Source organism: Mytilus galloprovincialis, chromosome 3 (genome assembly GCF_965363235.1).
Source record: "Mytilus galloprovincialis chromosome 3, xbMytGall1.hap1.1, whole genome shotgun sequence".
NCBI classification, from domain to species: Eukaryota; Metazoa; Mollusca; class Bivalvia; order Mytilida; family Mytilidae; genus Mytilus; species Mytilus galloprovincialis.
Window position 1 is genome coordinate 65492747 of NC_134840.1, and position 19418 is coordinate 65512164.

General features: G+C 33.4%; 2 protein-coding genes across 2 annotated transcripts in view; both read left to right on the forward strand.

The window, feature by feature from the left end:
* LOC143066761 (uncharacterized) overlaps nt 1–5038 on the forward strand; it is a 54106-nt gene extending 49068 nt beyond the window's left edge. Inside the window, exons 14-15 of the mRNA XM_076239572.1 lie at nt 2030–2085; nt 5006–5038. Of these exons, the coding sequence (XP_076095687.1) occupies nt 2030–2085; nt 5006–5038 (89 nt within the window). The remainder of the gene's footprint in view (nt 1–2029; nt 2086–5005) is intronic.
* On the forward strand, nt 5009–17842 carry LOC143068650 (uncharacterized). Its single transcript, XM_076242874.1, has 3 exons — nt 5009–5326; nt 6050–6397; nt 17534–17842. Exons 1-3 carry the CDS (start codon nt 5110–5112, stop codon nt 17725–17727), a joined length of 759 nt encoding a protein of 252 aa, XP_076098989.1. The 5' UTR covers nt 5009–5109; the 3' UTR covers nt 17728–17842.
* Nucleotides 17843–19418: the final 1576 nt, after the last annotated feature.

The window sequence follows — 19418 nt, forward strand, 5'->3', positions numbered from 1 at the left end:
TAAGTCAGTTGTATCTATATAAGTGTTGTGTCAGATTTTGATTGTGTTTTTTTTAGAGTTTCTGCTTCAAAAACGACCCTTGATGTATTTCTCATGTTAATCCAAATAATGAATTTGGAATTGTTTCTGGTTTTTGTTCACATCTTGTATTGATTCGGGACGATTGTTTACATGATATATTGTATAAACATAAGTCTATTGTTGCAGACAACACCTTGTCCTCTACAAATCTTCTGGTTATTTTTGTCATTGCATGGCTTTTGATTCGTTTGATATAATTTCACATTGACTTTCTATTTTGAATTTTCCTCGGAGATCAGTATTTTTGTGATTTTACTTTATTATATGAAAACAATCATTGATAATCAATGCTAGTATTATAAACATCAAGTCCCAGGTTGCTTTATTTAAATTTGTTAACAGTTATTCATATATCTCGATCAACATCAAGAATAATATCAAAAACAAAATCGGTCGATACATCTGACTTAAATGTCTGCTTTTATCAATGTGATACTCTTTCTAAGATGCAATAAAGCAGCTAAAACATTGTTGTTAGTACCGTCTCTGTGTCGGAACGTTGTGAGCTTTTAACTTTTGACATAACATTTAGGCGTCAATACAAGGTAAGGAGTACAACACACATGCTTTTAAATATATATACAACTCAAAATTTAAAGTAATGTTCAAATGTCCTATGATTCCGTTGGATAAAACATGCAATTTTTATACTTTTGTATGTAAAACAAATTTCGTTGTAAAGGGGTCTTAATACAGCAATAATAAATATTTTCAAAAGACAAAAAAAAATTTAAGTATATCTTAATAAAACGCATTTGACTAACAGGTCGAACAACGGATGTTCTTTAACCCTGCCGACTGCCATTGACGATTGTCAAATAAATTGATCACAAGATGTACCAATATGGATCTTTCTATCAATATAATACCCAAAAAAATCAAGAAATTTGCGGAAAAGATGATAACCCACAATAATAAGGTGCTTAAATTTGTAATCCAAATCCTGATTTTGACAATTAATAGCTCTTCAGTGATGTTAGGGAACAAAACATTATTTGGATAGTCAAACAATGTACTTCAATTTAGGATAGACTCTTAAATTGTCAAAATAGAATGAACGGATTATATAAACCGGAGGGAAAATATAATACAAGCCCAAACAAAATAAATAGAAACAAGTCAAACTTGAAAACAACGTTCAAATCTATGATTGCGTTTGATAAACACCGCATTTTTTATACCTGTGCATGTAAAACAAATTTCGTTGTATGGGGTTCAAATACAACACAAACAAAATTTTTCAACAGACCGACAGTGAAAAAGTATATTTGAACAAAACGCATTTGACTAACAGGTCGAACAACTGATGTTCATATTCATGCACATTGACTTATATTGGTTTACTTTTATACATTGTTATTTGGATGGAAATTTGTCTCATTGATACTCATACAACATCTTTTTATATCTAAACATGGATGTTTTGGCTCCATAATTTTAACTAATATAACAAAAGTAATTATTTTGTAATCAATAAATTATATGCGTCATATATACTGAGTTAAAAATGACTATAGCCTGATAGCAAGAAACTGCAAATTATTGTTTGTGTTAATAAGACAACGACCCAATGATACAAAAAAAAACAAAGAATAACAATTTGAAATGTTTAGATTGTTTGTACGACGTGGTTATTCTTTTGGAATATTTTGAACTCTTGTCATGTTTTCGGTCTGTCTGTAATACTTTTTATTTTCTTAATACGTTGTAGATTAAAACTGTCATTAACTTATGTATATGGTTCAAAACTGTTGCAACTCAGATCTATGGAATAACAGATTATGTAAGAATTTGCTTTAATGATTTTTTCATTCAAAGGGCATCATAATTTATTCATGAAAATACTGCTACTCGAACCATTCGTGTACTTACGCTATCATTTGAATCAACTATCTTTAATTTAAGCACTTTGCTTCCGAGCATGATAATCCATTTTTTGTTTTTATAGACTTTTGCACCACTACACCAATGCCAACAACTACACCAGTTCCACCAAAGCCATCAGTAGGTAAGTACATCGAAACAGAAATAGTTATTGGATTAAGTAGTGTGCTTTCTTTTTCAGAGTAGTACTAAGATGATCACTTTAAACTATTGACTCAATATTTTTCTAGATGATCTTTTTTTCCACCAAATTATGATGAAATTTCGTATAACTACTATGTGTAACTTAAGCCTTACCATATTTTCCCCTGATTTGAAGTAAAATAAAATATCCGAGTAAATTGGACATACCGGATTATTGATGTTGGTCAAATGTCTTAAACATGTTAAAACTGTATTCATTTATTTCGTTTTTTAACATTTTCTGTCAATTCATACCCAAACATAAATCATGTTTTGTTTAATATAAATATATTTCGATATTGCCGTGACAGAACGAAGACAATTTTAACAAGACTATACAACAATTGTAGACAGGAATACACGAACATGCTGTTGTAAGACACGTTCACGTCAGAAACTCGTCGTGTTATCCTGACAATGATTGTAAAGTCAGACAGCCTTTGATCCTACCATCCGTGACCAGATAAAAAGTATCAACGTCAAGTTGGTAAAATTTAAATAAGCTACGTAATAAGAAAGACGTGTTAACGGTCAACTGCAAATCAGGTCATTAAGAGCAATGGTACACAGGACCATAAATGTTTCCCTTATTCTTAATGCTAAAGCATCGACTGCAGATAAATTGTGAAGACCTAAAGTTCAGCCATACAATTGGCAAACACGATGCTATAAATGGGACAGAGGGAAAATTAGTAGGTACAAAACAGAAGTCGAGTCGATATGGCCAATAAATCCATTTTTTTTATTTTAACCTGATAATCGTTGTTTTTCTCGCATGTTTGATGTGTCTCTCTTGGCTTTTGTTTGTAACCATGGTTTTTTTTCTCAATTGATGAGTGACTTTTGAACAGCGGTTTGCTACTGTTGCCATTACTTATTTTACATGATTACATTTGAAAATGAGAAGTAAAAATATTCATCAAGTGATGTGCCATTATAACCAATTGTAATTCTTTATTAAAATTAAGCTTACCAACAAAAATTTAAACAGCAGATAAGATAATTCTGTTTTAATTGGTTATCACTCAGACCTCAATAAAGAGCGAGTTATTTATACTGTAAATTATGAAGTCCCTAGCTAGTCTGGTAAAAAGGTCAGAGTGTCCTATTCAATTAAACGATACATTGTTGAAATTAGATAATACACTTTTACGTGCAGAAAAATTTCACTTATGACCAAGGCAAGATTAGATTTCATCTTTCTTATTGGTTTATGATCTTGCGGGGTCAGCACGACTTCACGTGCAAGTGAGTTGTGGTAATTTTCTTTTATCATCAGCATTTGATGTGTTTACTTGCGATTCTTATCAAACAATTTGTGAAGAATTCCTACCCAAACACATACCTCAATATTATCTTTTGAGGTAGACATGTATTTATGTTTATTTATAAGGGCGGATTTTCTCCCTCAGCTCTGCTATTCTTTATTATTTGTTTAATTAATATGATATTAGTTGACGTAATTTGTTTTTAATTATAGATTATTATTTCATAATAAATATGAACTTTTATGTCAAACGTATTATTTACAACATGTATGTTTTGAATTTTATGATTTTGAATAAATGAACTTTTTTTTGTCAGTTAAGTTTTTATATTATATTGCGAATCAATCTCAGACTCTGGCCTTTGTATACATAGTATGTTTATGGTATCTAGCGGCCTTTCTTTAACCCTATTAAGTCAGCTTAGTACTGTAGAAAGGAAATAGTACGCCATTACATTGTCAAAACAAAATGTTGGTGATAAAAAGTAAAAAAAACCATTAGTATATAATTTGTCTAAATATGTAATACCGCAAAATGCAAGATCTATTTAACATTGTTGGGCTGAATTATATATAAATGTAGGACTCTAAAGTGCGATGGAGACGCTTCGATACGATGGTCACGCCAAAGTGCAATTGTCCGCGTTAAAGTCCGATGCCTTCATACGCTTAAATGTGTTGGTATGTGAGAATAAAGCTGTAAGAAACGTTGTGGATTGTGGCGTTAACAGTAATTTATACAAATTATAAATGTGCATGCAGGAAGATACATTTCATTTTAAAACAACTTATAAACCATGCAGTCAGAAAGCAAGTGTCCATGACATTATTTACCTAAACCTAACCATGCTTTGTCGGCTGAAACAAATGTGTGATTTGTTTTCTCAGTTGCTTGACAGAAAACTTGAATCTGCAGTTTACTTTTAGATACAAAACAGTATACGCATTGGTAGCAAACTAATACATTTAAATTATGTTTACGCTAATTGCAGTTTTTGAAATTACTTTGCGATCCCCGTGGTTGAAATATTGTAGATTTTATGGAAAAGAAACGTCTGTAAAATAAAGGTATATGTTTCAGACGTAGCTTATAGATTTTCCGCTAAATTACTAGTTTGTACTTTGTAGGAAAATAAAACATGTATCTGTTTTCACTAAGAAAATGTAGGAAAATGGACAAAATCTCCCTTCTCTCGCATTTAGATTAAAGCTTATGTAATAAATCTCATACATTCCGAACACTAATAGTACGATGAACAAGGTTTGTATAAGTTATTTACAATAACGACTGTAAACTAGGTCTGGGGATGGATCTGTAATTCGCATAAGTATAAGACAGTGTGAACGGTCAGCACACCAATGATCCAAATATTTAAAACGCCCGAATTGAAATTTTTTGTTTGCGAAACCGAAATTACCTTTGAAGCAGTAAAAACGTGGTCGGTCTTCTAAATTTAGAAACTATCGCAATACACCATCGTACTTTTGCGTAGACCATCGCACTTTAGCGTAACCATTGCACTTAAGAGTCCACTATATATATAAAAACAATATGAAAACTTTTTAATATTTTGTATGCTTATTTATTAGAGGTTTCATGTAATGGATCATCTATCGCAGTAAATACTGGACCAGTTTATGTTGTTTGTTACTTTAATGAAACAATTTATAGACATATCAATATTACATTCACAATGCAAAATGAAACAATTTCAAGACGAGTTGCAAATATTGAAGCTAGTGGGAATGTAATTATGATTGATCAAAGATCGAATCGTGTAATTGAAGCCGACGTCAACTTCATCAAAATAAAAACACTGATTGCATCTTGTGATTCTGGAGGGAAATATCGAGTAACGGTTGACACTGGTGGAACTCCGGGATTCGATGACGGAATTCTTGAAATACTAAGTAGGTTACATCAATTGTTAAAGTATTATTTGATTTTATCTTTGAAACTCTTAAAAGGTTTGAGGCAGAAATAATCTTTCCTCAGTTTATTAAACTGGAGTATCAGAAAAAATATAGGTAAGCAAAAACTGAAAATCTTATCACTACAAAAACGAAACTTGTGTGGGATAAATTTTAAAATGTAAACCTGAGCATACAACTTGCAAAATTTTTAAACAAACCAAACTCTTAATATAACATTCATATGTAGAATTATATTAAAAAGTATAAAAACATGTTGATTCACACCCATTGGAAACCGTACTATGTCCTTTCTTGTAATACACTATCAAGTCAAAAATATTCTTACTATTTATATATGAACAATGTTTTGGGAGGAAAATAGTAATACCAGCAAGACAAAAACAAAAACAAATTCTGACAAAATTCGTTCCCTAGTTTTTATTAAGATAAACATGCTAAAAGTAAAATTGGTTTCTTATAAAGATATGAGTTTATGTAATAAATCGACATCATTCGTTCAATAATGTGGTTTGATAAACTATTATGTATTTTTGTGAAAACCTTTCAAAACGTTATTTTATCAATGTTTAAGGTTACTTTCCTTTAGTTTTTATTCTGAATGTTTCACGGCATATACATTATGTGTGAGTACACAGACGCACGTTTTGAGAATGGTACAAAAAATACATAATAGTTAAATGCATTGTTATCCAATTTCAGCGAAACCAGGTAAACCATCGATTGATCAACAGCTTCACACAGTAGAAGGAAATACAGTAATTTATACATGTACTGGAAATGTTGGAAATCCACCAGGCTATATTGAATTTCTTGTTCGTAAAAAGGGCGAAGAAAATTTTACTGTTTCATCTATTGCGTCAACTGCGTCTCAAGTGACACCGAATAACAATTGTAATAATGAACAAACTTTTTATCACGAGCATATTGCTACATCTGACTGGAATAGGACAACTATTAAATGTAGAGCTGTAAATCAGAGGACAATTACAGAAAATGATGATACAAATTCGTATATTTCTAAAGAGGAAGAAATCGTTTTGATTCAAGGTATGTTTTAATCCGACTTTTACAGTATTATTTTGTTGTTTATTTATCACAATACTTTGAGGACTGATATTTCCTCATTATTTAACTTTTCATCAAATGACTAAAACATGGCAAAGATATGTTTGTAAATTTAATCAAACGAGCTTTTATTTATGACACAAAAAAGTAGCTAAGGTTTAAAGAAGTATTTGAACTTGCAAACATACTTACTATGCATCAAACAGAAACGGTGAACATATTTTACAATTCTTTTTTTTCAAGTAATAACATTAACGGTACATATTTTCCTGCACCAGATGCGCATTTCGACAATAAATGTCTCTGCAGTGATTATCGTGGCCACAATAATTGAAATCCAAAGCTTATATAACAAATGAAGAGCTATAATTCAAAAGGTCATAAAAGTATAGCCATAGCCAAATCCGTGAAAGGAATTAGAGTTTTGCATGAGGGAGATACATTCCTTAATTTATGATTGTTTCTAACAATTTGTAACAGCAAATTTTAATAACACAAAAAATCCGTATTTTCATGCCAGTACGTTGATGCCAGTACCAAAGTACTGGCTTCTGGGCTGGTGATTCCCTCGGGGAATAACAGTCCACCAACAGCGGCATCGACCAAGTGGTAGTAATAACATTAACGGTACAAATTGTCTTGCACCAGATGCGCTTCTCGATAATACATGTCTCTTCAGTGATGCTCGTGGCCAATATAATTGAAATCCAAAGCTGATATAAAACACGAAGAGCTATAATTCAAAAGGTCCTAAAAGTATAGCCAAATCCGTGAAAGGAATCAGAGCTTTGCATGAGGGAGATACATTCCTTAATTTATCATAATGTCTAACAATTTGTAACAGCAAATTTTAGTAACATAAAAAATCTGTATTTTCATGCTAGAACCGAAGTAATTGCTTCTGGGCTGGTGATTCCCTCGGGGACTAACAGTCCACCAGCAGCGGCATCGACCAAGTGGTAGTAATAACATTAACGGTACCAATTGTCCTACACCAGATGCGCATCTCGACAATACATGTCTCTTCAGTGATGCTCGTGACCAACATAATTGAAATCCAAAGCTAATATAAAAAATAAAGAGCTATAATCCAAAAGGTCCTAAAAGTATAGCCAAATCCGTGAAAGGAATCAGAGCTTTGCATGAGGGAGATACATTCCTTAATTCATAATAATTTCTAACATTTTGTTACATAAGGGTATATGTACGCTTTTTTCAACATGACATCAGATGTGGTGAACAATGTTGTTGTGTACTTACCACTGTCATGTATAAAGCGGTAATACTACTTTTTATCCCCATATAATTTTTTACGTTTGATATTTTTTTTAAATGGTTTTCAAGAATTAGCTATATTACTAACTACAACACACGCGCAAAATCGCGGGCATTTAGAGCTTGGTTGAAAGTATGTACACTATGGTGGAGAGAATTTCAGAAAAGTATCAAAATTCATAGGTACTTGGAAATAGTTTAAACCCTCTCCCTTGTTTCCAAAGTCCGTTAATTTTTTTTCTATTAAATTCCATTAATTTTTCGTTTCTGTAGACTATGAACATAATAAAAGTGTATTTGCTATCAACTATCAAATGCACGTTTCTTTTCCTAGGCGATCACGGCTATATCATATAGAGAGTCCATATTAACTTGACTGATGTTAATCATTGTTCTTTCCCCGAGTACTCTTATGAAAATGTTTAAATCCGGAAGTCCTGTTTGACTTAAAAGCAAAATCGCAGGCATTTTAAGCTTGGTTGAGAGTCATTCGTCTCAACTCGGTCGATTCCGTACCCTCATCTAACATTCGTCTCAACCCAGCGATTCCGTACCTTCATCTAGGATAGAAGTAAAGAAGGGAGTCTACCGAGGATTGCCGAATGTGTTGAAAGTATAAAAGCAACTATTTAAGGACGAAATTTTGTAAAAGATTTAATGTCTGGGGAATTTAAGAAATGATATCAAAAATCATATTGGTACATGGAGACAGGACGATATTTTTAAGCCCTCTTTCGTTTTAATCTCACCTATCCCGAAGTGCCAAATGAGCTATTTTCATCAATTGGCGTCCGTCGTAGTCGTCAACTTTTACAAAAATCTTCATCTCTGAAACCACTGAGACAAATTTGACAAAACCTGTCCAAAATTAGCATTAAGATATCTAGCTTTAAAAATGTATCCGCTGAACCCGCCCGCAAACCAAGACGATCGACCTGGCTCAAAACAGTACATGGGTTTGGCTCATACCTCTGAAACTGAAGCATTAGGAGCTAATCTGACATTGGGTATAATTGTTGATAAAGTCATGATCTATCTGCCCTGATATTTTCAGATGAATCGAAAATCCGTTGTTGGGTTGCTGCCCCTGAATTTGTAATTTTCAGGAAGAAATGCTGCTTTTGGTTATTATCTTGAATATTATTATAGATATAGATAAACAGTAAACAGCAATAATGTACATCAAAGTCAGACCTACAAACTAGTTTACCTGACTAAAATGGTCAATTTCAAGGAGTGATTGCACTTTATAATCCATTTTAACAATTGTCATAAATTTTGTAAAATTATGTAAATTTTACAAAATATTTTCTTTGTAACTACTGGGCCAAGTTCGTGATGGATAAAGATCAATATAAGCAGCAAGAATGTTCAGTAAAGTAAAATCTACAAACACCTCCCAATCACCAAAACACAATTTAGTTATGAAATCCTATAGGACACAGAGGCGTAATGATTAATTTATTGTGGGAGAAAGAGAAGCGACACACAAAATGAGATCTTCTCGTTTAAAAGTATAGATTGTTTCGACCCTTTTCAATTGGGAATCGGGATTTTCATTCTGGCAAAGTTCTACCCTTAAATTCTCCAAAGTAATAAGAGTATGTTCAAGTTCAAACCTCAAAAAAAAAGACAAAACACATCCATGAAATAATATTTAACACAATATTTTAGTGCATCTAAATAATAGTGATAAATGAAAAATGAATTTTCACCCCTTTTTGGATTACAAGCTTTAGTGATTCATTAAATCATTTCGGGTTTTTTCTAACATAAATGAAATTGGACATACTACGTTTTGATGTTTTTACACTTTTAGCAAAACAACGAGAATTGGAAAAATAGGATGAAAAACAGTCATAATACTTTTGTAGTTTTTTTTTTTTTATTATTTGTGTTGAACGCCACTTGTTGTTTCTTTCGCATGATCAGAAAACCAGATGACAGAATCTTCAAAAAGAATAATGTATACATGATGTGTAGTAGTTCACATATGAAATGTCTCAAATATCTTAATGTTGCTTTCGTAGTTAGTGAAAGTATATTTATTCTCCTTTAATTTTGCCTTCAATATAATCATTGGGAATTTTGAACACTTTTGATCGAAGGTTGCTTTCAACGTTAAAAGACCTGCAACACTAGTGTTTTACTTTCCGAGGACATTGATCGTATGTATTTAATTTAGAATTAAAATTGTTTAAATTTAAATGTCACTGGTGAATCTTGTGGACGTAACACGCGTTTTACGTACCAAATTATAAATATAATTAATTCAAATCATCGTTGAACTTTAAAACGTATATAACCTTGTGTTATTAATGAAACTGCACAAAAATGAAATTTTATTGACAAATATACGAGGAGGTATTCATGGAAGTTATATAATATGCGTCATCCAACCGAACGAAAGAGGTTTTTTTTTAACTTTTTTTTTATGTTTTCATTATGTATAAATCTAGCTGTATCATGTATTTGCATTTAGTTACATCGTTTGATAGCATGTGTTGTCTAAAGACAAATTTTCGCATACGCAGCGTTGTGGGCTTTTTTAGTTGATGACTTGCAGAATTCCAGAATAAAATTTGAAGTGACCTGACGTGTATAATTGAGTTCTTTGTCTTGTTATAATCTGTTATTAAAAACCGACGAAGCCCATTTAAAGAAGTGAAGTATCTTGAATACTTTATCATCTTATTAGTATTCGTCAATTGTTTTCAGTATGATTGTTACAAGTCTATGCACAAATGCTAAATGAAATTGTAAAAGGCGTACTTCAGATTATTTAAATTGCATGTACAATGTATGAATGTAATTTGAAGTTGTGCTTATTAGTTTGAAAGGACTAGTATTGTTAACGAATTCTGAAAGACGAAACGCGCGTCTGGCGTACTTAATGCCACTGCTGATGGCCTTTTCGTCCTGGAGGCAATCGCCAGCCTAGTAGTCAGCACTTCGGTGTTGACATGAATATCAATTATGTGGTAATATTCATAAATTTCCTGTTTAAAAAACTTTGAATCGAAAATCTAAGGATTTTCTTATCCCAGGAATAAGTTACCTTAGCCGTATTTGGCCCAACTCTTTTGGAATTTTGGATCCTCAATGATTTTCAATTTTGTACTTCTTTGGCTTTATAATTATTGTTTTTGACATGAACGTCACTTATGAACCTTATGTAGAGGAAACGCGCGTCTGACGTACTAAATTATAATCCTTGTACCTTTTATAACTATTATGCACAAACTGCGAATGCTGCAACTAGTCTATATCTCTTACAAAAAAACTCAATAAATGATGGTTTCAGTAGCACATAAATAATTCAACTGGAAGACATAAGAAGGGCATTACAATTTATCTAATGTCTCTGGTTTAAACAAATACATTTGTTGGTGTATATGTTGGGAATTGTTTTTAGTATATTGCTTATAGTCCGGTTGATCGGTGAAAAAAATGCTCAAATAATGAGGAAAGCACCAATTTTTGCATGATGGTACATTTTTGTGTACTAAGCAATATTGGCTATGGACCCACCTTCAAAAATTCAATATGGCGGCTTATTTCAAGATGGCTGTCGTACGTTCTAAAATATTTTCCAGTATTGCAAAAACCACAGTGGATTTGATGCTGGAAGCACAAAAATCACCATATTTGAATGACTTGGGGTACTTAGCAAGATTCTGTTTTGATCTTTCTTTGAAATACAAAATGGCGGCTATTTCCAAAATGACCGCCTTGAAAAAAAAGTAAATATTCATTATTGAGAGTTAACCTGAATATTAGCATTTTATTGATGTAATGTGCAATTTAGTATCTCTCCCAGCTCTGTTCTTTTTGGTTTTGTCTTGCTTGTCATTTTATATACACAGTAGTAGCTTTCATAAAAAGCTGCAGTAGTAGCTTTAACTAAAAGCTGCACTATTAATTTGTTGTCTTGGATAACACATAAAAGCTGTATTTGGGATAAGCTGTGATTTGGGATTTATCTGCCTTAAGATATTATTCAGTGTCTATCTTATTTTCTGGGTCAAATATTTTGCTATCTAAGATCTTAAAGTGTGAATTGAAAATCATTTTCACACACATTAGTGAAATGACAGGAATTAAGGACAACATGGACAAGGACCATGAAATGGAAGACACTGAATCACTTGTTTCCCCGTTTCCCCATATTGACTCAAAGTAGATGGTAAGTGTGCGTAAGACGACATATATATGGAGAAACACACAGAAGAAAACTCTTTAATAGAGGAGAGCTCAGAAATTACTATGAAACAATAGACCACTTTCCAGTTTATCCGTCACCGGGAAAAACTCCTCAATTAGACACGCCTTTGTGTCGTCATTTACCAGATAGAGGGCGTCGCCTGTATCCCTGCACTATCAACGTTCATTGAGCGTCTTAGTGGTCGTCATTGTACAGGATAAACTAGAAATAAGTACCTAACCACAATTCCCTAATGACAGCAGTGTTGATTGTCAGTAAGTTTTTAGTTTGCCGAATAAATCGTGCAATACAGTATTTTAATTTTCGAACCACTCGCTCAACATTGGAATGGAAGTGACGATACCCCTAAGCGGACGAAGGATGTTTACTAAAATCAAAGTTTTTGATGGAAATGCATCGAACTCAAAAGTTGTCTATAGTACCAAGATTGTTTAGTAGATAGAAAATATCATGCCCAAAAAACAGCTGAGATTCACCGCAATATAAAACAGAGCGAAGCGTGAATTGATAAAATAGCGCAAGTTCGATATCAGGAAAGTCGTCTCCCATAACATCAATATAATAATATAATTGATAAAATATGTGTTGTTCTCATTACGTTTCAAGCTGAACATAAAGAGGCAATGAATATTAATAACGAACAGATGAGAGCAATATCTCAGCAACTTCAGCAATCTAAAGACAGGACAGACCACAAGGTTTGTAATAATTACTTGGCGGAATTGATATTCAATAAGATATTCAATGTTGTGGTGAGACGAATGGACAAGCTGACAAAAACTGTGGAAGGTGTCACATTTCAATTTCAAAGTGCATTTGAACAGCATTGTACCTTCAAACAACTTGCATCTGTTGTAAATGAATTAGTGGACAATCGAAATAAAGAAGCTAACATTCCTGCAATGGACACATCATCTTAGCCAAACTTTGACCTTAGCCAGTACACCGCAATTTTATCAAAAATACACAACAAAATCCATGCCTTGGGTCTTTCCCCAACTATAGTTCCCGAACTGTAGTTTGCTTGAACCATCAACCGTGCCAACTCTGTTGAAGGTGTCTTCACCTTAAGTCAAAAGTCCTCTATGTCAGAGCTCTTGTTTCAAATTGTTGGTGACCTTCTGCTGTTGTTTTTCATTTGGTCGGGTTGTTGTCTCTTTGACACATTCCCCATTGTCATTCTCAATTTTATTCAACAACAGTCTCCATTCAAGAACATACTATAAACCTCTAGTACTAATCATGGATACCAGCAAAAGGCTTATGTGTCTTCTTACGACCACTTACTATCTTCTTTTAGTCAATAATGTTTAGTTCAGAGCAGCACATCATTACAGGAACAATTGGCTGCAAGTGCATTCTATCAAGTTTGTCCAAAGCTGAATGCAGTGAGTACTTACGGTATCATCCCCGTCGAATCAATGACAAATCTAACAGTTATCACTCAAATTATAACAACCTCTTCAGGTCCTGAAGCTCTAACAAGTTTTCCATAACAGCAAGCTAACTCCACTGACCGATCCAGGACAGAACAGAGGAAACCAAAAGAGGGTGGTAACACCTCTTATTAGGAATCCTCATTGGAGAGAGAATATACCCGATGGCAAGAAATATTGGTGCAAGGGACCGTACCCAACACCCACAGCCCCCAAAAATGCAAAAACTCAATTGAAGAGGATCCATGACTTGAGAGGCGTTCATTTGCCAATTTGAACGAACTACCGGTATATGACAATGGGAAAACAGGAAACATGTGTGTAGGCCCCAGATTGTCAGGCCGATGCTCGCAAGGTAAACACAGATGATTATTCCAAGGCCTAAAATAGGCATCTATTTGGAGCACCGCTTCAACAAAAAAGATGATTAAACCAAATTGTAACCGAAGCATTCCGTTTAGGATATAAACACAAAAATTCTTCTAGACATTTTATTGAGAGAAACCCAAAAACATTCAACAAGGCGTTAAAACAATTGAAAACCTCAATAGCAAACCAGATGACGATATATGGATCAAAAAGTGCCAACTACGACCATCGACAAGTCTACTATACTGATGGCGCAGTAATACCGAACGTTAAAGGTAATATGAGCAGTACTTTGGATAAGGAGGTGCATTACCTCACACAAATTGTCACAAAACTAGCTGATGTTATGCTTTCAACTAAACATCATAACCGTGGATAGGCTGATCAATATAACCTCGGTTCTTCTGATCAAATAATCATGGAAGATCACCTGTTCAATGGAAGATCACCCCTGATCAATATACACGTGACAGATCTCCTGAGGAATACAATTGCGGTAGATCGCCAGATAGAAATACATCAAAGCTTAATTGCTATCGATCAACAACACCCCCACTAAGCTAGAGATCATATAGTCCATAAAGACAACAGTTAGCATCTCCTCGGACAAACTCCAGAAATCCCGGTTATTCCAGACAACGGTCACCTTCACCAGGATACGTAGCAAATCAAAGTGCAACCCCAACAAAGGAGTTTTAAACAGCAAAGAGTCGGGCCAGTAGACCATCGCACGATTCAAAGGAATATTGGCCAAAAAACATCACCTCATCACAAAATCGAACAAAGGCACACGGCCTCGTCCGATATTGCATTTGTCATCAGACGAACCATTTTAAAAAAGCTTAGCATTACGAGGTACTACTAATATACATGACCAGAATGTGACCATGATTGTGAACACTGCTGCAATGATAATATTAGTAAATGAGAAATTAATTCCGATAGAAAATGGAGATTTGGAGAATGTAACGCTGCGTGGTTTGGTTAAACAGCTTGTTATTTGGAAGATTATAAAGAAAGACTCTCGACATACATAGAGTAATCATACAATGGGATATGTACAGAGAGCCACTAACAGACCATGTTGTACTTAGGTTAGATATTTTGGACATACTGAGCGCATGTGATAAACCTGAGTACTCCCACAATTACCATCAACAATACAGTGCGGCATTTGTTAACAGAGGAAACGAGATTTCAACTCAGCAAGTTTGCATAAAACGAACCATCACAGTTCCGCCAAGTTCCAAAATGACTGTTACCATTAACACTATTAAAAGTGCTGACAAGGAGTGCATTTTAGGACCATGCTAACTGAATAGTTACGAATTGGTTTCGCACGTAGTTGGCTAAGGAAATAATTGTCCCTTAACCATTTTAAATGATGACAATCGTCTGATCCGCCTGAAGATAGGCACATCTTTTGATTACGTAGAATAATGACGATGTAGTGGTTATGGCAGATGAAGTCGCGATAAGTGACATAAGACGTGTCATTAAAGAGACACGTGACAAGATGCCCTCGGCACTGCCTCAAAGTACAGATGAGTTATCTACTATTCCATCACATTTAATCGACCTATGATAACGTTCAATCTACTAGTTTCAAATTATTTCATTCCAACCATTAAAACTGAAAGCGTTTAAAGAACAATTGCAATAACATGTGACATATTGATTAACATTTTGAATTACACTATTTGTTTGGTATATGCAGCTATATTTGCAAATGTATGTGTTATAGAAATAACCCAATTATTTTTTTGATATTTCAAAATTAATTGATAACAAATTCAAGAACATGAAGACCATTTTTAAAGAATCATTACTTTAATTTCCGAAATTATATAGAATACCTTTGGACAATCTGGATATTTATACCGTTTTTCCGCCATCTTGAAAATGGCAGCCATATTGGATTTTTCAGAGTGGGTCCATAGCTGATATCAAAGGGTATATAATCAAGAACTATTATGCAAAGTTTCATGCAATCCTCATCAAGTGAGCAATTCTGCTCTATATCTGCACCAATCGGTCGGACTATTACAAAACAAAGCATTTCTCGTATTAACGAATGAACTTTTCCTCGTATACCTATTTGAATTTAAGTTGTATTCACGTTACGTTACGGCTGATACTTTTAAAATATCTGATTTTCTTTTTATGTTTTGTCGGATTACGTTGTAAAAATCTAAAGTGTACTGGGAAAACGATACAAACCATTAATGTAGTTTTCATAACCCTTTTAAGCTCACCTGGCCCTAAGGGCCAAGTGACCTTTTGTCATCACTTGGCGTCCGTCGTCCGTCGTCTGTCGTCGTTAACAAAAATCTTCTACTCTGAAACTACTGGGCCAAATAAAATCAAACTTGGCCACAATCATCATTAGGGTATCTAGTTTAAAAATTGTATCCGGTGACCCGGCCAACTAACCAAGATGGCCGCCATGGCTAAAAAATGGAACATAGGGGTAACATGCAGTTTTTGGCTTATAACTCAAAAATCTGACATGGTAAAATCGTTAATCAGGTCACGATCTATCTTCCCTGACATTTTCAGATAAATCGGACAACAGGTTGTTGGGTTACTGCCCCTGAATTTGTAATTTTAAGGAAATTTTGATATTTTTGGTTATTATCTTGAATATTATTATAGATAGAGATAAAATGTAAACCGCAAAAATGTTCAGCAAAGTAAGATTTACAAATAAGTCAACAGGACCAAAATGATCAGTTGACTCCTTTAGGAGTTATTGCCCTTTATAGTCCATTTTTAACCATTTTTCGTAAGTCTCAGTTATCTTTTACAAAAATCTTCTCATCTTAAACTACTGGGCCAAATCAAATCAAACTTGGCCACAATCATCATTTGGGTATTTAATTTAAAAATTGTGTCCAGTGACCCGGCCAACCAACCAAGATGGCCGACATGGCTTAGAATAGAACAAAAGGGTAAAATGCAGTTTTGGCTTAAACCTCAAAAACCTAAGCATTTAAAGCAAATCTGATTGGTGTTGATATTGTTCATCAGGTCAAGATCTATCTGCTCTGAAATTTTCAGATGAATTGGACAACTGGTTGTAAGAGTGCTACCCCTGACTTGGTAATTTTAAGGAAATTTAGCCGTTTTTCGTTATTATCTTGAATATTATTAAAGATAGAGATGACCGGTAAACAGCAATAATTTACAGCAAAGGAAGACCTAAAAATAAGTCAACATGACCAAAATGTTCAATTGACCCCTAAGGAGTAATTGTCCTATATAGTCATTTTTTCACACTTTTCATAATATTGTAAATTTTTACTAACATTTTCCAGTGAAACTACTGGGCCAATCATTATAGATAGAAATAATTGTAAGCAGCAAGAATGTTCAGTAAAGTAAGATCTACAAACACATCACCATCACCAAAATACAATTTTGTCATGAATCCATCTGTTGTCCTTTGTTGATTATTCGCATAGACCAAGGTGAGCGACACAGGCTCTTTAGACCATCTAGTTTCAAAATTTAAGACCGTTAAAAGAAATAGAAATGTCTTTATAGAATTCATCGAAAGGAATAGATTTATACCGTTGGATTCCATTTTTTTTTTATATTCCTTAGGCGGATATAAATTTATTAACACTTCTTGAAAATTTACATAAAATGTGCAATTAAATCTTGTTTCAGGAAAACTTTCCTAGAACTTCACTTGTGAGTTATTAAAGGAAAACAGAAACCTTTAACATTAGAATAAATCTTGATTCATTATAGTCATTTAGATATATAAAGTTGATATCTTTACGTATAGAATTATGATTTTCTTTTCAGCTGATTATTGTTTATCATCGAAAAATGAGTACAAAGCCCATCCTCGAGGTTGTAATTATTATGTATGGTGTGTTAATTCGAGACTATTTTCTCTACGATGTGTAACACATACCTGTTTCAGTAATATCGACGACGCTGGTCCATGTGTTTTGTGTCAAGACGCACCTCCACCTTGTAATGCTACAACATCGTAGACTGAATTAATTCAAGGAACTTCCAATGAGACAGTTAAAATGGATTTGTCAAATCTTTAATTGGAAGAAGCATTGTCTTTTATTTAAACCATTTCAATAAAAAGAAAAAAACGTGTTTTAGTTTTAATATAAGCTTTATCCAAAATAATTTGAAAAAAAAACATACAAGTATGACCATTCCGGACTATAATAAATAAAAGTAATTTGTAACAAAAGACTAAAATTGATTTCTGGTAAACAACAGTATGGATTGATTTTTTTTATCATTTATGAAGTAGATTTTTTTTTTATCATTAATCGTTTCTGAAGTGTTAAACCAATTCTGTCTGACGGTGACTCGGTTGTCTTCCTTCTTCTTAAATTTTGAAGTAGCAGATGACGTTCGTTGATGAAATGTGCAAATTTTAGAGTAGTTTGTTTATAAGACTTTTTATCAAGGCCGACACTCGGCTTACCGAGAAATTGGTCGTTTAATCTATATTGAGTATGCGGCTATATGGGCGGTTGGTCTGATAATCGGGTTGGTTAAACGTCTGTTAACAGTAAAACGCACAATTTAATGTTAAACTCTGATAAATATATAGATGGAATATTATGAGGAACAAATCAAAAAAAGAAAAGTGTCTGACAAAATGATATATATCGTAGAACATTTTCCCCCTTTAACAAAATTTAACAATAAAACTAAAAGGCGTCGCGCAAGTATGTGGTTTTTATGCTTATAGGCATAGCAATTTTTTGTTAAAAGGCTAAAAAAACATTTTAAATATCAGTTAAAGGACACAAAATAGTACTTTTGTTCTTAAAAAATAAATTGACATTGAAAAATATTTCATAATTGCAATATCACTTCAGTAATACCACATTTAAAAGAATATTAGGTGAATAAAGTCTGTTAATGGGTTGGACAATTTAAATCGTGTCAGTTAAAAGTTATTTAGCCAAGACAATAGTTTTGCTACCTTTATATTTTCAAATCGAAAACGTTAAGAATAAAATGTACTTGTGAAGAACAAAATGGCAATACTGTGATACAGTATCCTTATAGAAAAAGCATTGTTTTCTTTGCATTTTATTGGGTGTGCGTCACTTCAATATAGCGTTATATGGACTGATTGGCCACTCGAATATGCATGAATTTATTATTTACGCCAAAAGTTTTCAATCAGCCTTATTTGTGTGTCTGCCCAAAGTCTGCGACATCAACGAATCTGTCATGTGTTGCATTGCAACTGGTTATATTCCATGTGTTTTCCCGTATGCATTGTCTTTTCTACCAAGTCATCATTGTCAATATCTACGTAAGGAAATGTCTGTACCAAGTACGGAAAATCCCCGTTATTTCCTACTCGTTGGTAAGACGTGGTTTTAAACAAGACATTTACATCAGTAAGTTTGTTTTTTTAAATATTTTTGTTGGGTGTTGATTTAATGTGTAACAAAAGGAAAATTTTATATTCCTGGAAATCACAACAAATGCACAATTTTAATTCTATTTTTCGAATAATGATGTATTTCCATCGTAAGTCATTTTGCCGACTAGCAGCCCGCAAACGTGCTGAGTTTGTATCGAGTGGCCTTCAAGGTGCTGTAGAGAAAGTTGATGTTGAAAGGCTTTTGATTTCTTCCATCTCTATTTTTTCTATTATTGTAATTTTTATGTTTTCTCTTCATGCTGAAGTTAAAAAAAA

Excerpts from the sequence above, each read along its gene's own strand:
- LOC143068650 (XM_076242874.1), top strand. The coding sequence starts at position 5,110 with ATGCAAAATGAAACAATTTCAAGACGAGTTGCAAATATTGAAGCTAGT. Across the intron at positions 5,327-6,049 it reads CGGAATTCTTGAAATACTAA|CGAAACCAGGTAAACCATCG; the intron begins GTAGGTTACATC and ends ATCCAATTTCAG. Across the intron at positions 6,398-17,533 it reads AGAAATCGTTTTGATTCAAG|CTGATTATTGTTTATCATCG; the intron begins GTATGTTTTAAT and ends TTTTCTTTTCAG.